Raw genomic sequence first — 16,735 nt, forward strand, 5'->3', positions numbered from 1 at the left:
TTAGAGCTGACCTGTGAAAACCGTTTTTGTTTACATCAAGGCCTTTGTGATTTTAAACCAGTTAATACTAGTACTTAAAATGATGAAATAACAAATGCACAGTTAAGGGCAACATTTTATTAATGAAAAAATGAACCCAATTTCCACACAATAACATACTCATATTGGGTGCCACAGTTATATGAAAGAAGAAATAAATGTGAAGAGGATAAATAATTAGAAGATTGATTTATCAAGCAAAAACCTGCATTTACAATGAGTACACTAAAAAGGGGTCATCAAGTGAACAGACTGAGAAACAAAAAAGGTGAAACAACATTCAGCTGAAAATGCAATGTGTTGCGAGTTACTGAAATAAAATTAAACCAGCTACCATGTGAAAGATGAGGTTGTATCAAACAAGCTATCATAGAGATTACTGGTTGAAAATAAAGGTTTTTCATTCCTGTCTGATGAATCACTTTTACTGAAAGAGTCTACATCAAAGTGAAAATGTATAAATATTTACCCAAGAGATGCTTTTTTAACGACGCCATGATTATGTCATGTAGGTAAGACAGCGTTAATACCAACAAATGTTTAAACACATCTAACCAACACAACAAGTTTGCCTTAATTTGGGTACGAGATTAAAATAACACCAGCAAATCATTGAACACATCTAACATAACAAGTTTGCTTTAAATTGGGCACAAGAATTGTTAAATAAACCTGCCTTCGGGTAGTACAGCGGCAAAAAACACACATATTTCGATTCATGTAAAACTGAAGAGTGTGGTGAATATCTTAAAATAAAATGTTCCCCTGCAAGTGAGGCAAGAAGCATTTTGTATCCATCAATGATTTAGCTGACACTTCAGTCAGCTCATTTCACCCACACCATTCTTCCACAATCAATTACTTTCTTCCATGTTGTCCAAGGCAATCTTGAATTACCTTTGGAATGATTCTGCTGCTATTTTCTGCTTCTATTCAGTTTTCCAGATGTTGAACTGCAACAAAAAATAAAAGAAAAAGTGTAGGCAACATTTAATTTGACAAGTAGGAGTTTACACAAAAATGCTTGAGTTAGGCCAGTAGAAATGAAAGCCAATGTTTTACAAAACCAGGATCACACTAGAGATGAGCTACCATATTTTTAAACATGCCTAACAAATAACAAATTACCATCTGCTAAAATAATAGAAACAGTTGAGAATGACAAGCATATCATGACAATTGACAACCACTTACCATGTATCATTGCTTTTCAAATCCAATGTCCCAAGTCCTTCATTTGATAGTGTGCTAGGCCTTAGTTTGCTTCATGAAGCACTAGAAATGCTTCCCCCACCCTGAACTGTCACTTTTCATTACTCCATTTGTTATCAAAACATGGATGCCTATTAGATACAACAACCTTGGCCCATTTTGTATTTTACAGTTTACAATCGAGGAGAATCTGGTACTGCTGCTATTTCACTGCTTAAAATGCGTTTGCTTTTGTCATAACAGTTCACATTTAACTGCCAATTTCATGTAAAACTCATTTCACCTGCGATTATTTCCACAGAAAATATAATATTTTTCAATAAAAAATAAATTTAATGCTTCACTACCATTGCCGATAAAATCGGGCTGTGTTATAACACATGTTCTAAAATTATAACACCGCCCGATAAGAAACGGGGATTTTTTCATAACACAAGCGCTTCTAATCGAGCACTTGTTGACGAATCGGGTGACATATGCTACTTTTCTTACAACTGCTCTCAATGCCATTTCTTGCTGAAGAAGACTGTTCTAATGAATACATGGAATGGCATTTGGCTTTAACACCAGAACTTTTGCCATACTCCTGTCTGCTGCATTTTATTTGTGAAACATTCATCTGTGAAATGTAGGCTACAAAGAACACTGTATTTCGTTGGTCCCTTTTTTTCACGTTAACAAATTTAATCCAAGCTGACCGCAATCGCTTTATATTTGGAAAGCGAAAAAGTGTCCAATTGCTGGCCTTTTGATTTCCTCTTGAATTTCAACCATACAAAGAACACACTGCAGGCATTTTTGCACACTTGAGTATAAAAATGAAAACATTTAAACAGCAAAATACCTAAACTGACTAACGTAATTGGCGTCGCAGAACGTTAACAACCACCGACTACAAACAAGCTACAAACCAAGTTGGTACGAGGTGACGTCACATGGCGTTTGAGCTCAGTGACAAAATATCCGCAAGGTGTCAGTGTTTTTAGATTTAAAACGTAAATATTTGACTAGTAACTTCAATTTTTGTGGTTTTAAATCTGAAATCGTGTTTATAAAAATACGACAAACAACATATTAAAAAATAAAGGTAGCCTAAACAGATCATAATAATAAGTATATTTTTTTAATTGTAAAACATCGCGAGAAAGAACATTACAAATTTATATTTCATAATGTTGGGAAAATTTGCCGTGATCACGTAACTTTGTTTCATTAAACGTCAGGACATTATGTATGATTACCTTTCTGGCAATATTAACCCTGTTTTGACGTTACAATATTACCTTGCACGTGCTGAAGGTGTTTGCAAAGAAAATGACCGGTAATCAGAATACGTAACGTAGGTTAAGCAGTAGAGATTCTGAGATGGTAGAGTGTGTTCACTCTATCTACTAACTAAACGAAAACGCAAAACCCTATATAGAACACAAAAGACGTGGCACTTACTTAGCACACGAAATTACAATGTTATACGTTTTCAACGGGAAGCACAAATCACATCGACAGGCACACGGCTGAAAACACGTTACTGACTCACGTGACGAAAGGGAAACTGCGACAGATTAATCCCCAACACAAACAAAACTAGGACAAACACGGTACGTTTGAATGACAATCGGGCAATTTAATTTCATAGATTAAATCTAGTGCTTTCGTATGTCAACCACTACACATGTAACAGTGAGAAGGCTATTGTTATAATTACAGATTCATTTAGGCTTCTGTTTCGCGCAAGTGCAAAGTGAAACAACTTTATTGCTTAGTGTCACAAATTTATTTATTTACAAATTGATACGATGTGGTTAAATTAATTTTCTAAACTTTCACTTTAGGCTTAACATGGTCCTCCATGTAAAAGTTGAAATTTAATGAAAATTCCGTCTTTGCTTCGCAAAACCAAGCGTGGTTCCATAACTGGTGTTGGTGTTTCATCGTCCAGGTACAGGCGATAACGTTGAAGAGTTTGTGCTAGTGCTATCTTCATTTCATTCATGGCGAAGTTTTGTCCAATGCAGTTCCTAAAATACCAATACAGAAAGTTGGGAAACGAATAGTTGAATAACAAAGAAGTGTTTTTGCAATTTTAAAACTGTACCTGGAACCAGCTGAAAACGGCAGATACGCATGTGGTGGTCGTTTAGCAACATTTTCCGGTGTAAATCTTTCCGGGTTAAATTCCTAAAGTTCAACGACGTTTGTAAAAATTTAATTGTAAGTGGAGCCAGTAAAACGTTTGTTGTAAAGTTTACAAAAAAATTACAATGTCTGAAAAAGTGAAATTTTATCGCGGACCGGCCTTTAAAAAACTACAAATAGTCGGCTACAAAAAAACGCTTGTTTTAGTTTATCATCCCCTGGATGCACAAGGAAAATTTTTAAAACATTTAACCCGAAAACCATAGGGCCCGGTAACGAACACCCCGCGGACCGGCGTTTGCCGATCGCTGGCCTTCATAATTCTTCAGAAACTCCGTTTTTCGTGTTATTTTAACATCAAGTTATTTCGAAACAAATATAAAAACGGAAAACAGACTTTAACATTAGTCTATCTATATTCTATAGCAATCGCTTTTGTTTCCAAAAAATCTAAAACAAAAAGATTTGATATAAAATAATTAAAAATTAAAAATCAAGCGAAAAATCAAAAGCGAAAAGATTGGATTAAAAATAGTTCCTGGGTTTTGAATGTTGACAACAGAAATTATAACAGTGACAACAATATCTATGGCAGCTTTGACAACAGTCTAAACGAGCGTCATTACCCAGTCAAAAATTTATGTCCGGGCCAAGCATAATTATGTTTGGTAACGCTTGGCAGCCACACATGGGCGGCACCTGGGTGCCTTGCTTAAGTTGGCATATATGTGTGGCGTATGTTCAACAATGAAACACTTCGAGCTTGGCGCCAAACGTTCCAGTTATGTTTGGTTCATACATGACGCCGTACGCTCGGCCTAAGATAATAACCACGTATGACGGCCCGGGTTTTCCGCCATACTAGGTCCTCATTTAAGTATTGTTTGTACCACACATATCCAATCATATATTATCCTTGGCACTGCCAAACTTTGCCGCCTTTTAATACGACACTTCCAATAATATTTCCTGACAATGTATTAAAAAGAGGTACAAAACGAAATATAAAGGACGCCTGGTTTTGATGGATGGCCTGGGCAAAGCATAAAACACACAGTTTGGATGGCCTGTGCAAAGCATAAGAGTGATAAGACACAGTTTAGATGGCCTGTGCAAAGCATAAGACACACAGATAAGATGGCTGATGCAAAGAATAAGACACAACAGTTTAGATGGCCTGTGCAAAGCATAAGACACACAGTTTGGATGGCCTGTGCAAAGCATAAGAGTGATAAGACACAGTTTAGATGGCCTGTGCAAAGCATAAGACACACAGATAAGATGGCTGATGCAAAGAATAAGACACACAGTTTAGATGGCCTATGCAAAGCATAAGACACACAGTTTGGATGGCCTGTGCAAAGCATAAGACACACAGTTTGGATGGCCTGTGCAAAGCATAAGAGTGATAAGACACAGTTTCGATGGCCTATGCAATGTATAACACACAAGTAAGATGGCCTGTGCAAAGCATAAGACACACAGTTTAGATGGCCTGTGCAAAGCATAAGACACACAGTTAGGATGGCCTGTGCAAAGCATAAGAAACACAGTTTAGATGGCCTGTGCAAAGTATAAGAGTGATAAGACACAGTTTAGATGGCCTATGCAAAGTATAACACACACAGTTAGGATGGCCTGTGCAAAGCATAAGACACACAGTTTGGATGGCCTGTGCAAAGCATAAGAGTGATAAGACACAGTTTAGATGGCCTATGCAATGTATAACACACACAGTTTAGATGGCCTGTGCAAAGCATAAGACACACAGTTTGGATGGCCTGGGCAAAGCATAAGAGTGATCAGACACAGTTTAGATGGCCTATGCAATGTATAACACACAAGTAAGATGGCCTGTGCAAAGCATAAGACACACAGTTTAGATGGCGTGTGCAAAGCATAAGACACACAGTTTAGATGGCCTGTGCAAAGCATAAGACACACAGTTTAGATGGCCTGTGCAAAGTATAACACACACAGTTAGGATGGCTGGTGCAAAACATGAGAGTGATAAGACACACAGTTAAGATGGCCTGTGCAAAGCATAAGACACACAGTTTAGATGGCCTTTGCAAAGCATAAGACACACAGTTAGGAGGGCCTGTACAAAGCATTAGACAAACAGTTTAGATGGCCAGCACATAGCATAGAATACACAATTTGGATGTCTCGGCCAAAAGCATTTTAAGTCACATGGCGGGCATAAAGACAATACTTATGCATCATCTCAAGAGTCAGTGTCAACACCTGGGTTTTCATTTGGCTGTTGGATTTTTGCCCTTTTGACATGGCCGCCATCCCAGTCACCAACCCCTGGAAGGACCCTTTTGACTGCAGTGGCTATTTCCTGGTGACTGGCACCATTGTGTCTGGTGTATGGCAGCACATCTAAAAAACATAAAACCTAAAATTCAATGACCTGAATTTTAAAATCCATATCATTGCAATGTTAATTACAACAAAACATAACCATGTCTTACCTATGAAAACAAACGATGATTTTTAAAAGAAATATTTGTCTGTTTTCTTCCACAACCCAATCCACTCCAGGAAAATTTAAGTGCCAGATTTTTCGTCATGAACAACTTGATAAAGTTGCGTAATGTGCCTCGCAGGTCGTCCATATCAATTACTTTTCCGGTTCTTTTCTTGTCCTTCAAGTATGTAAGCATGCAATGATGATCAAACATATAAAACTGTTTAAATTGTCGTCATTTGGTAGGGCTGGCATCGAAATGATTATTCAAGTTACAGGTAAAAAAAACAGATTTTGTTAACACACAACCTGACAATTAAGAGTATTAAATTTTATTTCCATTTTAGGTGAAAATGCAGCTTACATTAATTTGAGTGATCAATTCTACCAGATCTTTTTGATTGTCAGCAGGCTCTGGAAAGAGGGTTTCTGTCACAGCTGCACACACTTCTTTTTGTTTCAGTATCTCCACAATAGTCTCCAGTTTGTCATCCATCCTTTCCATCTTGGCTATTAGGGATTTATATTCATTACCATTTAAAGGTCTTTGCTTTGGTGGTAATGGCCGTTTAAATGTATTTCTAAACACAAAAGAAATCATTCAAACCATTTGATTTGATTTTTCACAACAACAATTATGATAAAGAAATAATATGTTGAAACAAATGGAATTTTGTACACAACAAAATGAAGTCAACATTAATCCACCAATTAGATGTAACTTAGCAATATTGAGGAGCTAGTGATATATAGATACATTTTTTGTGATGAGTCTGTTCTTATTAATGGTGAAATCTTCAGTTGATGTGGTTCTTCTTCAATGGATATATCTGACTCAGAGTCCTCCAAATTACTTTGGGTGTATCCTTTTTTGATACATCGGTCATAAGTACCTGCAAAGAAAAATTCAAGTAAACCATGCTTGTAACAAATATCCTAATACACTTACTAGCTTGGAAGAGAACAATAAAAGGGCATGTGCACCATTCTTCTTCTGCCACAACTTCTTTTTTGGTTAAATCCTGCACATTACAAATCTCGCCATCAACAAATTTGTGCCATCAGCAAATTTTACGCCCACAAAGTTTTTCATTTCTTAGCTTTGTAAAATCCTTTGAAACCGTACATAATTTTAAATTCGCAGTAAATTAATAGCAACAAATTTTCTTGTATGGCAACATAACACGTTTTCTTATTTCTTGGTTATCTTTTAGCAATTCAAAATCATTTTCATTCATATTCTGGGTCTTTTCAGCAATTATTACAGCTGCTGCTTGTAGTTTTCTTTTCTTCGAAGATTGCTTGCTTCTCTATTTCGAGTTCTATTTAAGTTGCTGAATGTTTTGTACGCTGTACTCTTTTTGGGTGGCATCATTAACCTACGTCTTTTAGTCAGATCCAAAATAAACAATATAGTCGTCGTACACTCGTAAACCTCCTTGATTATAACTTTCCCGCCGCCAAGCAACACGTGATCGCTCTTAGTCCGGATTCAAAACGTTCAAGATTAGCATTAACCAATCACGACAGACAACGTTTCATAAAGTTCATAGGTCAAATGATTGCGCAAGTATTGTGCAATTTGGGTTCGACTACGTTTACTTGACAGTTGACATGATTTGTGATATGTGTTTATTGAAGCCCTGAGTTGTAAAAGATTAGGCGCTAACAACCGTCACGTCAACTTTAGGCTCGCTAAAGGTACAAAAAGATAATGATCACACATTAATTGCATTAGCCTACTTAATTTTTTAATGTTCACCAATTCAAGTCGTCGTACGAATTGCTTTAAAACTATGGTGTGAAAATGGTGTCAATAATAACATTGTCAACCAATAGCTTAATATTGTCTCAGATACAGCATTTCGCCAGACCCGAACAGGTGTGGCGCCACACTCTCGGCACCCAAGTATGGCAATTTCTTGCTTAATCTTTTCAACGCCAAGTGTAATTATACCACATTTGCCATTTTAGGCCCTAGTATAGCGAAACCATGTAAGACCCATAGATATAAATATGGTGTATGCTCTGTTAAGTATGAATCGGCCGATCCTGGCATAAACGATAGATAAACGAGTGTTGGTCGGGTATGGCCCGGGCGTTAGGTGTAGAAAATTTTTGACTGGGTACCGTCCGTAATCCGCAAAGCGATTTAAAAAAAAACGTTCAGTTATTTTCCATCTATTTGATGTCAGATTGTGCGGTGCAATAAGTGTAAACACAGGCCTTCATTGCCAAGAAAAAATCTTTTATTTTTTTTTGTTTTTGTTTTTAATCTGACACGTAACTCTGCGAAAACTGGATGAAATATATTTTATCGTCGTAAATAAAAATATTAAAATGTCTGCTGGTTATTTTACATTTAGCTTTAAACGACGTATTGCGTTGCACTACAAGTCTCAGGAAAAAACACATACGTAGCTGTCACAAGGAAAAGAAAAGTTAAACAGGAGTTAAAAAAGCAAGCTCATGTGATAACAACAACAATACAACACCTGTTATTCCTACCTCGGGTTTGTCCCACAAAAGTTTGTGTCGATGCAGGGCAAAGATTTGAAGGGTCGTGTTTACTCCCTTTGGAACAACACTCTTCGGGTATTTGTTTAATTTACTTTGGAGTGTCATCGGTTTATCAAGTTTTCTTCCAATTGCAAAAACGGGGGGATATAGTCTCATGCTCTCTTTTATAAACATCGTTAAATAACTGAACTTCGACAAATCGTTCCTGTAAAAATATCCTTCAGGCCTAAAGCTTCTGGTTGTTTAGGTTGCATTTAAATTAAGCCATTTTATACAATTGTAACAGTATGGTATGATTTATTTTTGGAATCCAATTACTTAAAACATAACTAGGCTACACTAAAACCAAAATAGTTTATTCAACTGTAGGCAACTTTGATTGTTTGCTCTATATCAATGGTCTTCAACCTTTTTTAAAGACGACCCCATTTAAGAGAAAACAAAATCAGCATTTACATGCGACCCCATTTATTTTCGATGGGTAGAAAAATATTTCAAGTAATCCAGAAACTGAAACTATTTTCATGTAAATTTGCCCGCTTATTTTCAAGTAGACTTTAAATATTAGCATTAAGCGTGCATTATTACGCTCAAATGTTAGAACCCAAAAGGTTTATCTAATTTGGCCAATCTAGTTCGCGTTAAAGCTTGCTAGTTTGCAGAAAGCAGGAAATTCTGGTGTTTTCCCTCTACCCGCTGTATTATTTTGGACAAAATATGTCACTCACGGGGCTGCAGTGCGTAACAATGGGTTGGACAACTTGCGTTTTATATAGATTTGGGTCGCAACTATTCGGTTTTCCGGATATTGCATCACAATGATTAGATTGTGACACGAGATACCAAGCTGTACTGCAAAACATGAGCAAAGGTTGCGAACTACAAAAAAACGTATCATTTTTTGGTAATAAATTTAAACGCCAATAAATTGCATTTATAGCGACCCCAGAAAAAGTTTAGGCGACCCCACTTGGGGTCGCGACCCACAGGTTGGAGACCACTGCAGTACGGTATACCATGCTACGCTTTGTTGGTTTTTGAGTATGGAATTAACTTCTTCTCTGCATTTTTCCTGACTTTTGGGATGTTTAGCGAGATTGTAAAGAGCCCAAGAGATTCCTGGGTATAAATATAACATTCTAGGTACATTTACAAAAACATTTTTACAGAATACAGTAAGAACGTTTCCAAAATATTTAAAAAAATGTTTTACCGCTTGATGTAGTATCGTGTCCTTCAAATAAAAAAGTATCAACCTCATCTCGTATTTCACGGTCTGTTAATCCTTTGCCTTCTTCATCCTACATGTAAAATTGACAATTAATATTAATTGTTTGATTAATATTGTTTCTTACTCGGGTCTGGATCAGTATGTCTAAGAAATCAAGCATTTTTTTGTTGCTGTAGGAATGAGAATTGTCGGATTTTCGAGTTGAGCCCTTTCCTACTTTGGCCTGTTCCAAAAATTTTTTTCGTTCCGTAATGATCTGAAACGAGTTTTACAAATAGAAAGAACTGACATATTGTTAAAAAACATTATTTGCTGTTTCTTTCTCCATGGCTTAGGCTTTCCAAACAAAGTAGAAAGTACTATACCTGTTCGGTGTGTGTGTGGACAACATACAGTGCTTGTTTACATTGCTTGCCCAAAGCTGATCTCCAAAATATAAAATCGGGAATGAGATATGCATTTTCCATCCGTTTAGTTACTATTCTTGCAAGTTCCTTCACCGCTTGTATATAGGGGTGACCGTTTCTTTTGCAGAAAAAGAAAATGTTACAATTAACCTAGAGTTGTAAAGTTCTAGCGTCTGTTGTTTTATCATAAGTTATATTAGCTCAGCTCATTCGTTTTTATCAACAACTTCTCTCTATGTCAGTAATTGCCTGGAAGAGTATATAAAACTATATTTTTACCGAAAAAAATGCCAGTGATGTGGAAAAAAAACGTAGACATTTTATTGCACAGACGGTTTTATTACCTTTCGTTGTCTATAACCTTTTATCAGTTGTTACTTAATTAATTGCTAATTTCTCCTTTCCCTAGAAAAAAGGATTTGATGGTGACAATGGTGTTTGTCGAAAAGTGCGTAAGAAAATGTCTACGTTTAATTCTAAATCACAGGCAGTTTTGTTTTCTGATTATGCTGCATTTTAAATGAAGCAGTGTATGACACTCACTGTTGCGTTTCACGCCTTTATGCAAAACAAAAAGATTTAATTGAATATTAGTAAAGCCAACTTGTTACCCTTTAATGTAAAAGCCAACACACAAATCCGAAAAGAACACTAGTGAAAAAACGTGAAAAAATAAATTGCTAGAGTGTGTCAAACAAAACCCTTATTCTATGTGAACCAGTTGTTTTAAACCTGTAGGTAATAAAAGCTTTTAATGAACAATAAAAAGTAAAATATTTATCAAAAAAGGTATAAGATTTGAGGCAAAAAAGTGTATGTGAATTATCATAGGTCCCGGATGTGACCATTTTTACGCATGAATAAACTCGAAATTAAATAATCCACACTAAAATGATAATGCTCTATACGTAATTTTTGCCCAACTAAAGAATAAATGTTGGGTGTATTATTCGACAGCATGGTTTAAGTTCAACATCTTTTATCAAAAACATATAAATGCGACAAGACAACTATGGTTTTGCAAACGTGTACCTAAGGTTTGTGTTTTTGCGTAAAACCAACATTTTGCATTTAAAAATAACATATCATTTATGTAAAATAACCTTAAATCAAGTTACATACGCCAACTTGTTTCCGTGATTTAACATAAAAATTCGTAACATAAAAATACCTACAAAAAAAGGCAAAAATGTATGTAAATTTACAAATTTTTTTTACAGTGTGTTAAAGTTATAATTTACAAAGGTTTGTGTTTTGGCATGAAAAATTACACAATTTATACTGGTTTAGGTCATATTGTGATTATTAAAATAAAAGTTTGGTACGTGACTATGCAGAATATCAATGCCTCGCGGTGTGAATAATACAGCATTAAAACAGACAGAAAATTTGGATGAAACAAGATCGCTTATCAAACCTATCAGTGTGGTATTGCAGATAAACCTGTTGCTTAAGAAACTTAAGAAAAGCTTGCTTTAATTTACTGCAAAAAAAGCAGTTATAGGTTGCTAAAATGAGCCGTTGGATGCGATTTGAAACAATTGATGTAGACTTTAAATTAATACAGTTTAAACTTTAAACGACCACCTGACATGTTGACAATCTGTATTTGATGACATTGCACATTTCAACATATTGTCCAAGGTCATCAGACTGACGTCACCAGTGATGTCGATTGACCTATCTTCCGATTTCTCCCATTTGTCAAGCATAATTTTGGCACACTGATTTGCGATTTGGGCGTATCTGAAAAATTTTACTTAGTTAAATACATCGTATTGTCCATTGGCATTTACGAACGTAAAATTACAGAAACAAAACAGTGTTCGAGCCGGCTGTTGGTGTCGAATTCTTTATCCTGCACTACTAAACCTGTTTATTTGTTCATGAATACATATATGTGTTTTTTTCTGTCTAAAGTGCCGATATTGGTCACCTATTCTTAAATGCGAATAAACTGTTTGCTTGCTTTGTGCACATGATTTGATTTGTTGAAAGTCAAAAATAATGTGTTTATGACTTTGAGTTCAGTCATGCAGGAAGAGCATCCAAATGCAGACAGCGTGTATTCGACCTCATGAATTGCCTCGACTCAATGTTTATATGTCACTTGTAAATAAGCTGCAAACCAACCTTTTTAGGATGTTAAAGTGGAAGGCTGGTGTAAGCAGATGTCTATTTCGTTGCCATTTCTTTCCTTTACTTGTCAGCAAACCGTCACCGATCCAGCAACGTACTAACCCATAAAATATTTCGCTTTTCGGTGCTAAAACGTATTTTTTGAAACGTTATCAGTTAAAACAGAATATTGTTCGGTCCTAAAAATTAGAAACCTATAAGCTAAAGCATGATACGGCAACCTATCTATAAGACCATAATTACAAAGGTTCAACATGCAACAGCAGTAGTTACAGTTCTTAACGAAGACACGTATCCATTTGATGACAGCACAACAGTAATGTGATATGGGGCACCGTTGTAGAAAAAAAATCGCTTTATTTTAAAAAGGCCGTTTTATTGCCAAACACTGTCGCCTTTAGTAAAAAAAAACGTTTGTAACAAAACGGGAATGCAACTACCATTCCGATTTAGCAAAAGAACGGGAAAGTAATTCTTATTCCGTTTTAGCTAAATTGAAACATGGAGGTCATTCAGGTATAGATAGACCTTCCCGTTCCGATTTAGCGCAATCGAAATGAAGATGTCTTTTTGTCCTGATATTAGGCCCACAACTGAACCACCTTTGAGTTATTCTCACCTCCACTGGACAAAAGGGAAACCGCAGTGTCAGGATGATGAATAGAGAGCAATGTAACAAACGGCGCCAACCAGTGGTGAAACATTGTCGGATGAGAGGAAGATCTTTGTGCTAATCTAATATATCCTTCTTCTGTGAATCCATACTACAAAAGTAAACAGAAAAATTGTAGCAAAGAAAAAATAGTTGGACAGATCTTTTTTAAAAAATCTATTAAAAAGGTTTGAACATTGCAACAACTTTTTTGACTATCAACTACTTTGTTATAGGAATGATAATCTGGTCGGTTTGAAGGTTTTAAAGCTGTGCATGCTCCTGTCTGTGGTTCCTATGTTGTGCGCCGCGGCACCTTCATGCATCGTTTGCATTTTCCATGCACCGGCAATAGCTTTTTAAGTGACTTTTTAAGTACCCTATGTATTCGTCCGTCCCTCCCAATATTTTAAAATGCTTCTACAAAGGAGAGAAAATCGTGTATATTTTAAGAAATATATCACAAACCCAACGTCGCTTTTTTGTTTATCCTTCGTTTAACTAGCAAAGTCGCCCTCTTCTATGTGTGGTTTACCAGTATGCCGAGCTGAGCATAGCTTCGTTATTTCATCACAGGTTACAGTGGTTACAGAACGGCATTAGTGCTCTATGGTTACATAGGCGATTGTTTGCGCACAATCCTAGAACTTACGTTAAGTCGAATGTGTGATATACCTTATTGTGGGAATACGTTTAAAAGAAATAAATTAACTTGGTAACCTGAAATTTACTTTGAAAGAGGTACAAATTTGAAATGTTCTCGAAATTTTGGTAAGGTACACATCAAAGTTCAAAATGTAAGTTTGTAAAGAAAGAAAACTTACGACACAAATGTGATAGAAACTACCTGATCGTTTTATGTGCAATTGAAACATATTTGAATAACCTTGTTATTTACAAGGTAATCCGTTTTTACCTGTATTTTCGTTTTGTGACTTTATTGCGTTATTAACAGTTGCGCTCTTTGAATTCTACCAGTTAAGAATACGACATTTCCTACTTGTTTGGAATGTCCATACAACCAATGCTTTGTGGTTTTGCCAGCAATGTCGTCCAAATGTTTCGTCAGTCGGTACATTTCGTTTATTGGTGTGATAACATTCCACATGGTGTAGACAAGTGTAAAGAACACGATTAAATCCAATGCCATCCATGACGACAAAAACCCATTGGAAGTTAACATGTTAAGTAATTGAGTTACTGCCATATTACACATAAACTGTTTCCCAAAATACTCAGTTTTTGTCTGGGAAACAGTAAATAAACTCTTTAGCCTTCATAAAAAAAAACGTGCGACGATACGCAAAAATATGTTAATATAACTTGCTGTGCATATTACTGTGTGAAAAGGAAATAAAGATCATTTTTTTCAGGGAATAAATGAGTTTCACAAAAAAGAATAAAAACTTTTCACACCATATCTAACTGGACATAAATAAACTTACATATTGGTGTACTTTTATTACGTAACATTTATTTTTAAACTCTGTGCAGCAAAAACAACATATACTGCAGTATGTCTCAACATGGGAGTCGCCAAGCACTTCTTAAGTGGTCACAAAGTCGCAACCCTACTCGGGATGATTTTATCTGTATCATAAAAACTTTTCCCTCGAATTATGTTCAGCATAGTAACTCATACGGCTGTTTGATTCAAAATGGCCACAGCAGCAGTTGCGATTACTTACTTCTGCGACTGTGTGTTTTTGGATGATAAACACAATATACAATTGGTCTTCTACAAGGCGTTTTAGGGGTCAGGCCAAGCAACTATAGCTACTTAGCTAGTTAAATTTATTCAAAAAAATACTCTCATACAGTGTAAAGTCAGGCCCGAATCAGGCCCGTTTTTTTGAAGAAACCTAAGCCCGAACCCGACCCGAACCCGACCCGACTTACAACTCTGACACTGCTATAAGGTGTCATCTTGTAAGGAAGTGTACCTTCCCGTTTGTAAGAAATAGCAAAACAAAAAGAATAGACATTAGAATAATTAAACCAAGAAAAACAACTGATTCCAAAATCGTTACATGCGAATGCGATGCACGTATAGTACGTCTACTTTATTATCATTTAGGCGCGGTAAATATCACTTTCAAAGGACGCCCTGTGTTTTGAATGTGACATTCTGCCAATCGCATAAAATTTACGATTTTGGAACATTGTAACGATCCAAAATGACAGAAACAGGTCTAAAGATTTACATCTAAAGGTACAAAATATGTTGAATAAAACTGTTGATGACATTAATTATTAATTAATAGGTGAATTATTTAACCTTAAGCCCTCTTTCTTTTTAACCTATTTCTTTACAAAAATGGCAAGTTTCCATTTTGTCAAACAAGCATGCAACACTGCCGTGAAAAACAAACACCAACGTAAAACTTAGTTGAACTTGTCGTTAACATTCCCAGACAATAGGCAAACATGGATTAATGAGTGAAAGGCAACTTGGGGCAAACAAGGGTCATGTAACTTACAAGGAAGAAAAAACAAAACACTAAAGTTGATCACCAAAACAAGGTTTTGCAATTCTTATTACCCTTTACAAACGATTTACCAAAGGTTTTAACATCGGTCAACATTGCTCGCAATATTTATTTTTGTTTTGGTCATGGTGTATACCAGGGGTCGGCAACCCCGTGCCAAGGTTGGCACGTAGCGGTTTTTCATGGCACGCCAACCTCTTGCGTGTTTATATTGAAGTAACAATTTAACCTGTTTCACAGCTTTTTTCTGTTTTTATCATGCCATTGTCTTAAAATTCAGCCTTACATGCAAAACACTCTGCTTTCTCTTCATTATTGATATCTTCTGGCACGAACCACAATTATTTTGAAAAAAAACGTTGACACGCGAGGTCATTACCACATGGAAATAACAAGTAAATCGACGCGCGTCGCCTAAAAGGTTGCTGACCCCTGGTGTATACTGTATTTTATAGGTATAAGTGTGGTTCGTAATAAATAATAAAAAGGCATACCATACGTCGTATGGCATACGATATCTGTTAGGAGGACAAGTCCTCCTTTGTTAACAAAAAGCAAGTTGGCTACTGACAAAAGCAAAAAGACAATAAAAAATGCCCAAATGTCGTCTTTTTAAAAATTCTATATTTACTCAAAATCTAAATTTATGCTTAAAATGACAAATTGTGCTGTACAAAACAGCCAAATACACGCCCCATATTAACTAGGTTGGGGTGCTAGTTAGGATAGAATGGTGTGGTTATCGAGTCAAACGAAACAAATAGCACATTATATAATGATCTTGTATCCACCATCTGTAAAAAATCATCCAAATCCAACAAACATTGCTCGACAAATTTCCACCCTAGAAACAAAAACAACACAATAATTAACTGCATAAACTTCGTCAAACATCTTATGCTTAGAATCTAAGCTAAGCCTTAGATGTTTTGTTTCCCGAAAATCGGTTGCAAAATCGCGGTCAATAAAGATAAAATAATATATGTTCTATAAATCGAAAGCTTGCGTTAACAAATAATAGCTAATTTTCCAATTTTTAACAGCATTTGAGTTAGTTTGGCAAAATTCCACATACCAATTGCCCCAAAGCAACTTGTGACATCACAGACAAAAAAACACCAGGATTGCGCTTAAACAATGTATTTTTTGTTACATACATGGAGTAAAGGGCATTGTTTAGCAATAAAGGTAGTCATTGATTTTGGTACACAATAAGTTATTTTGAGCTGGTCCACGGACACCAGTTTGAAAACGTGTTTTTTTTGCGTGTTAAAACGTGTTAAAAAGTGTTTTTTGCCTAATGGTCCAGCCACGGTTAATTTCTCAAATTATTTTTATACCATACAAAAAATGTGTCGTTAAAAATGTTTAAGATATTTTAGAATATTCTAAGCTCTTTTGCGAAAAAAAACTCGTCTAAGCTCTTTTGCGAAA

The 16,735-nt window shown here is 35.9% G+C and overlaps 1 protein-coding gene across 1 annotated transcript; it reads right to left on the reverse strand.

Moving 5' to 3' along the window:
- Positions 1-97: 97 nt before the first annotated feature.
- On the reverse strand, positions 98-12,912 carry LOC145220553 (cytochrome P450 4F4-like). Its single transcript, XM_080087770.1, has 11 exons — positions 12,780-12,912; positions 12,155-12,287; positions 11,609-11,767; positions 9,980-10,139; positions 9,739-9,870; positions 9,597-9,684; positions 9,400-9,502; positions 8,372-8,588; positions 3,347-3,429; positions 1,234-3,269; positions 98-992 (listed from the first exon to the last, which is right to left on the reverse strand). Exons 1-10 carry the CDS (start codon positions 12,862-12,864, stop codon positions 3,086-3,088), a joined length of 1,344 nt encoding a protein of 447 aa, XP_079943896.1. The 5' UTR covers positions 12,865-12,912; the 3' UTR covers positions 98-992; positions 1,234-3,085.
- Between the last annotated feature and the right edge of the window lie 3,823 nt (positions 12,913-16,735).

Source organism: Phallusia mammillata, chromosome 3 (assembly GCF_965637545.1).
Source record: "Phallusia mammillata chromosome 3, kaPhaMamm4.hap1.1, whole genome shotgun sequence".
Lineage (NCBI taxonomy): Eukaryota > Metazoa > Chordata > Ascidiacea > Phlebobranchia > Ascidiidae > Phallusia > Phallusia mammillata.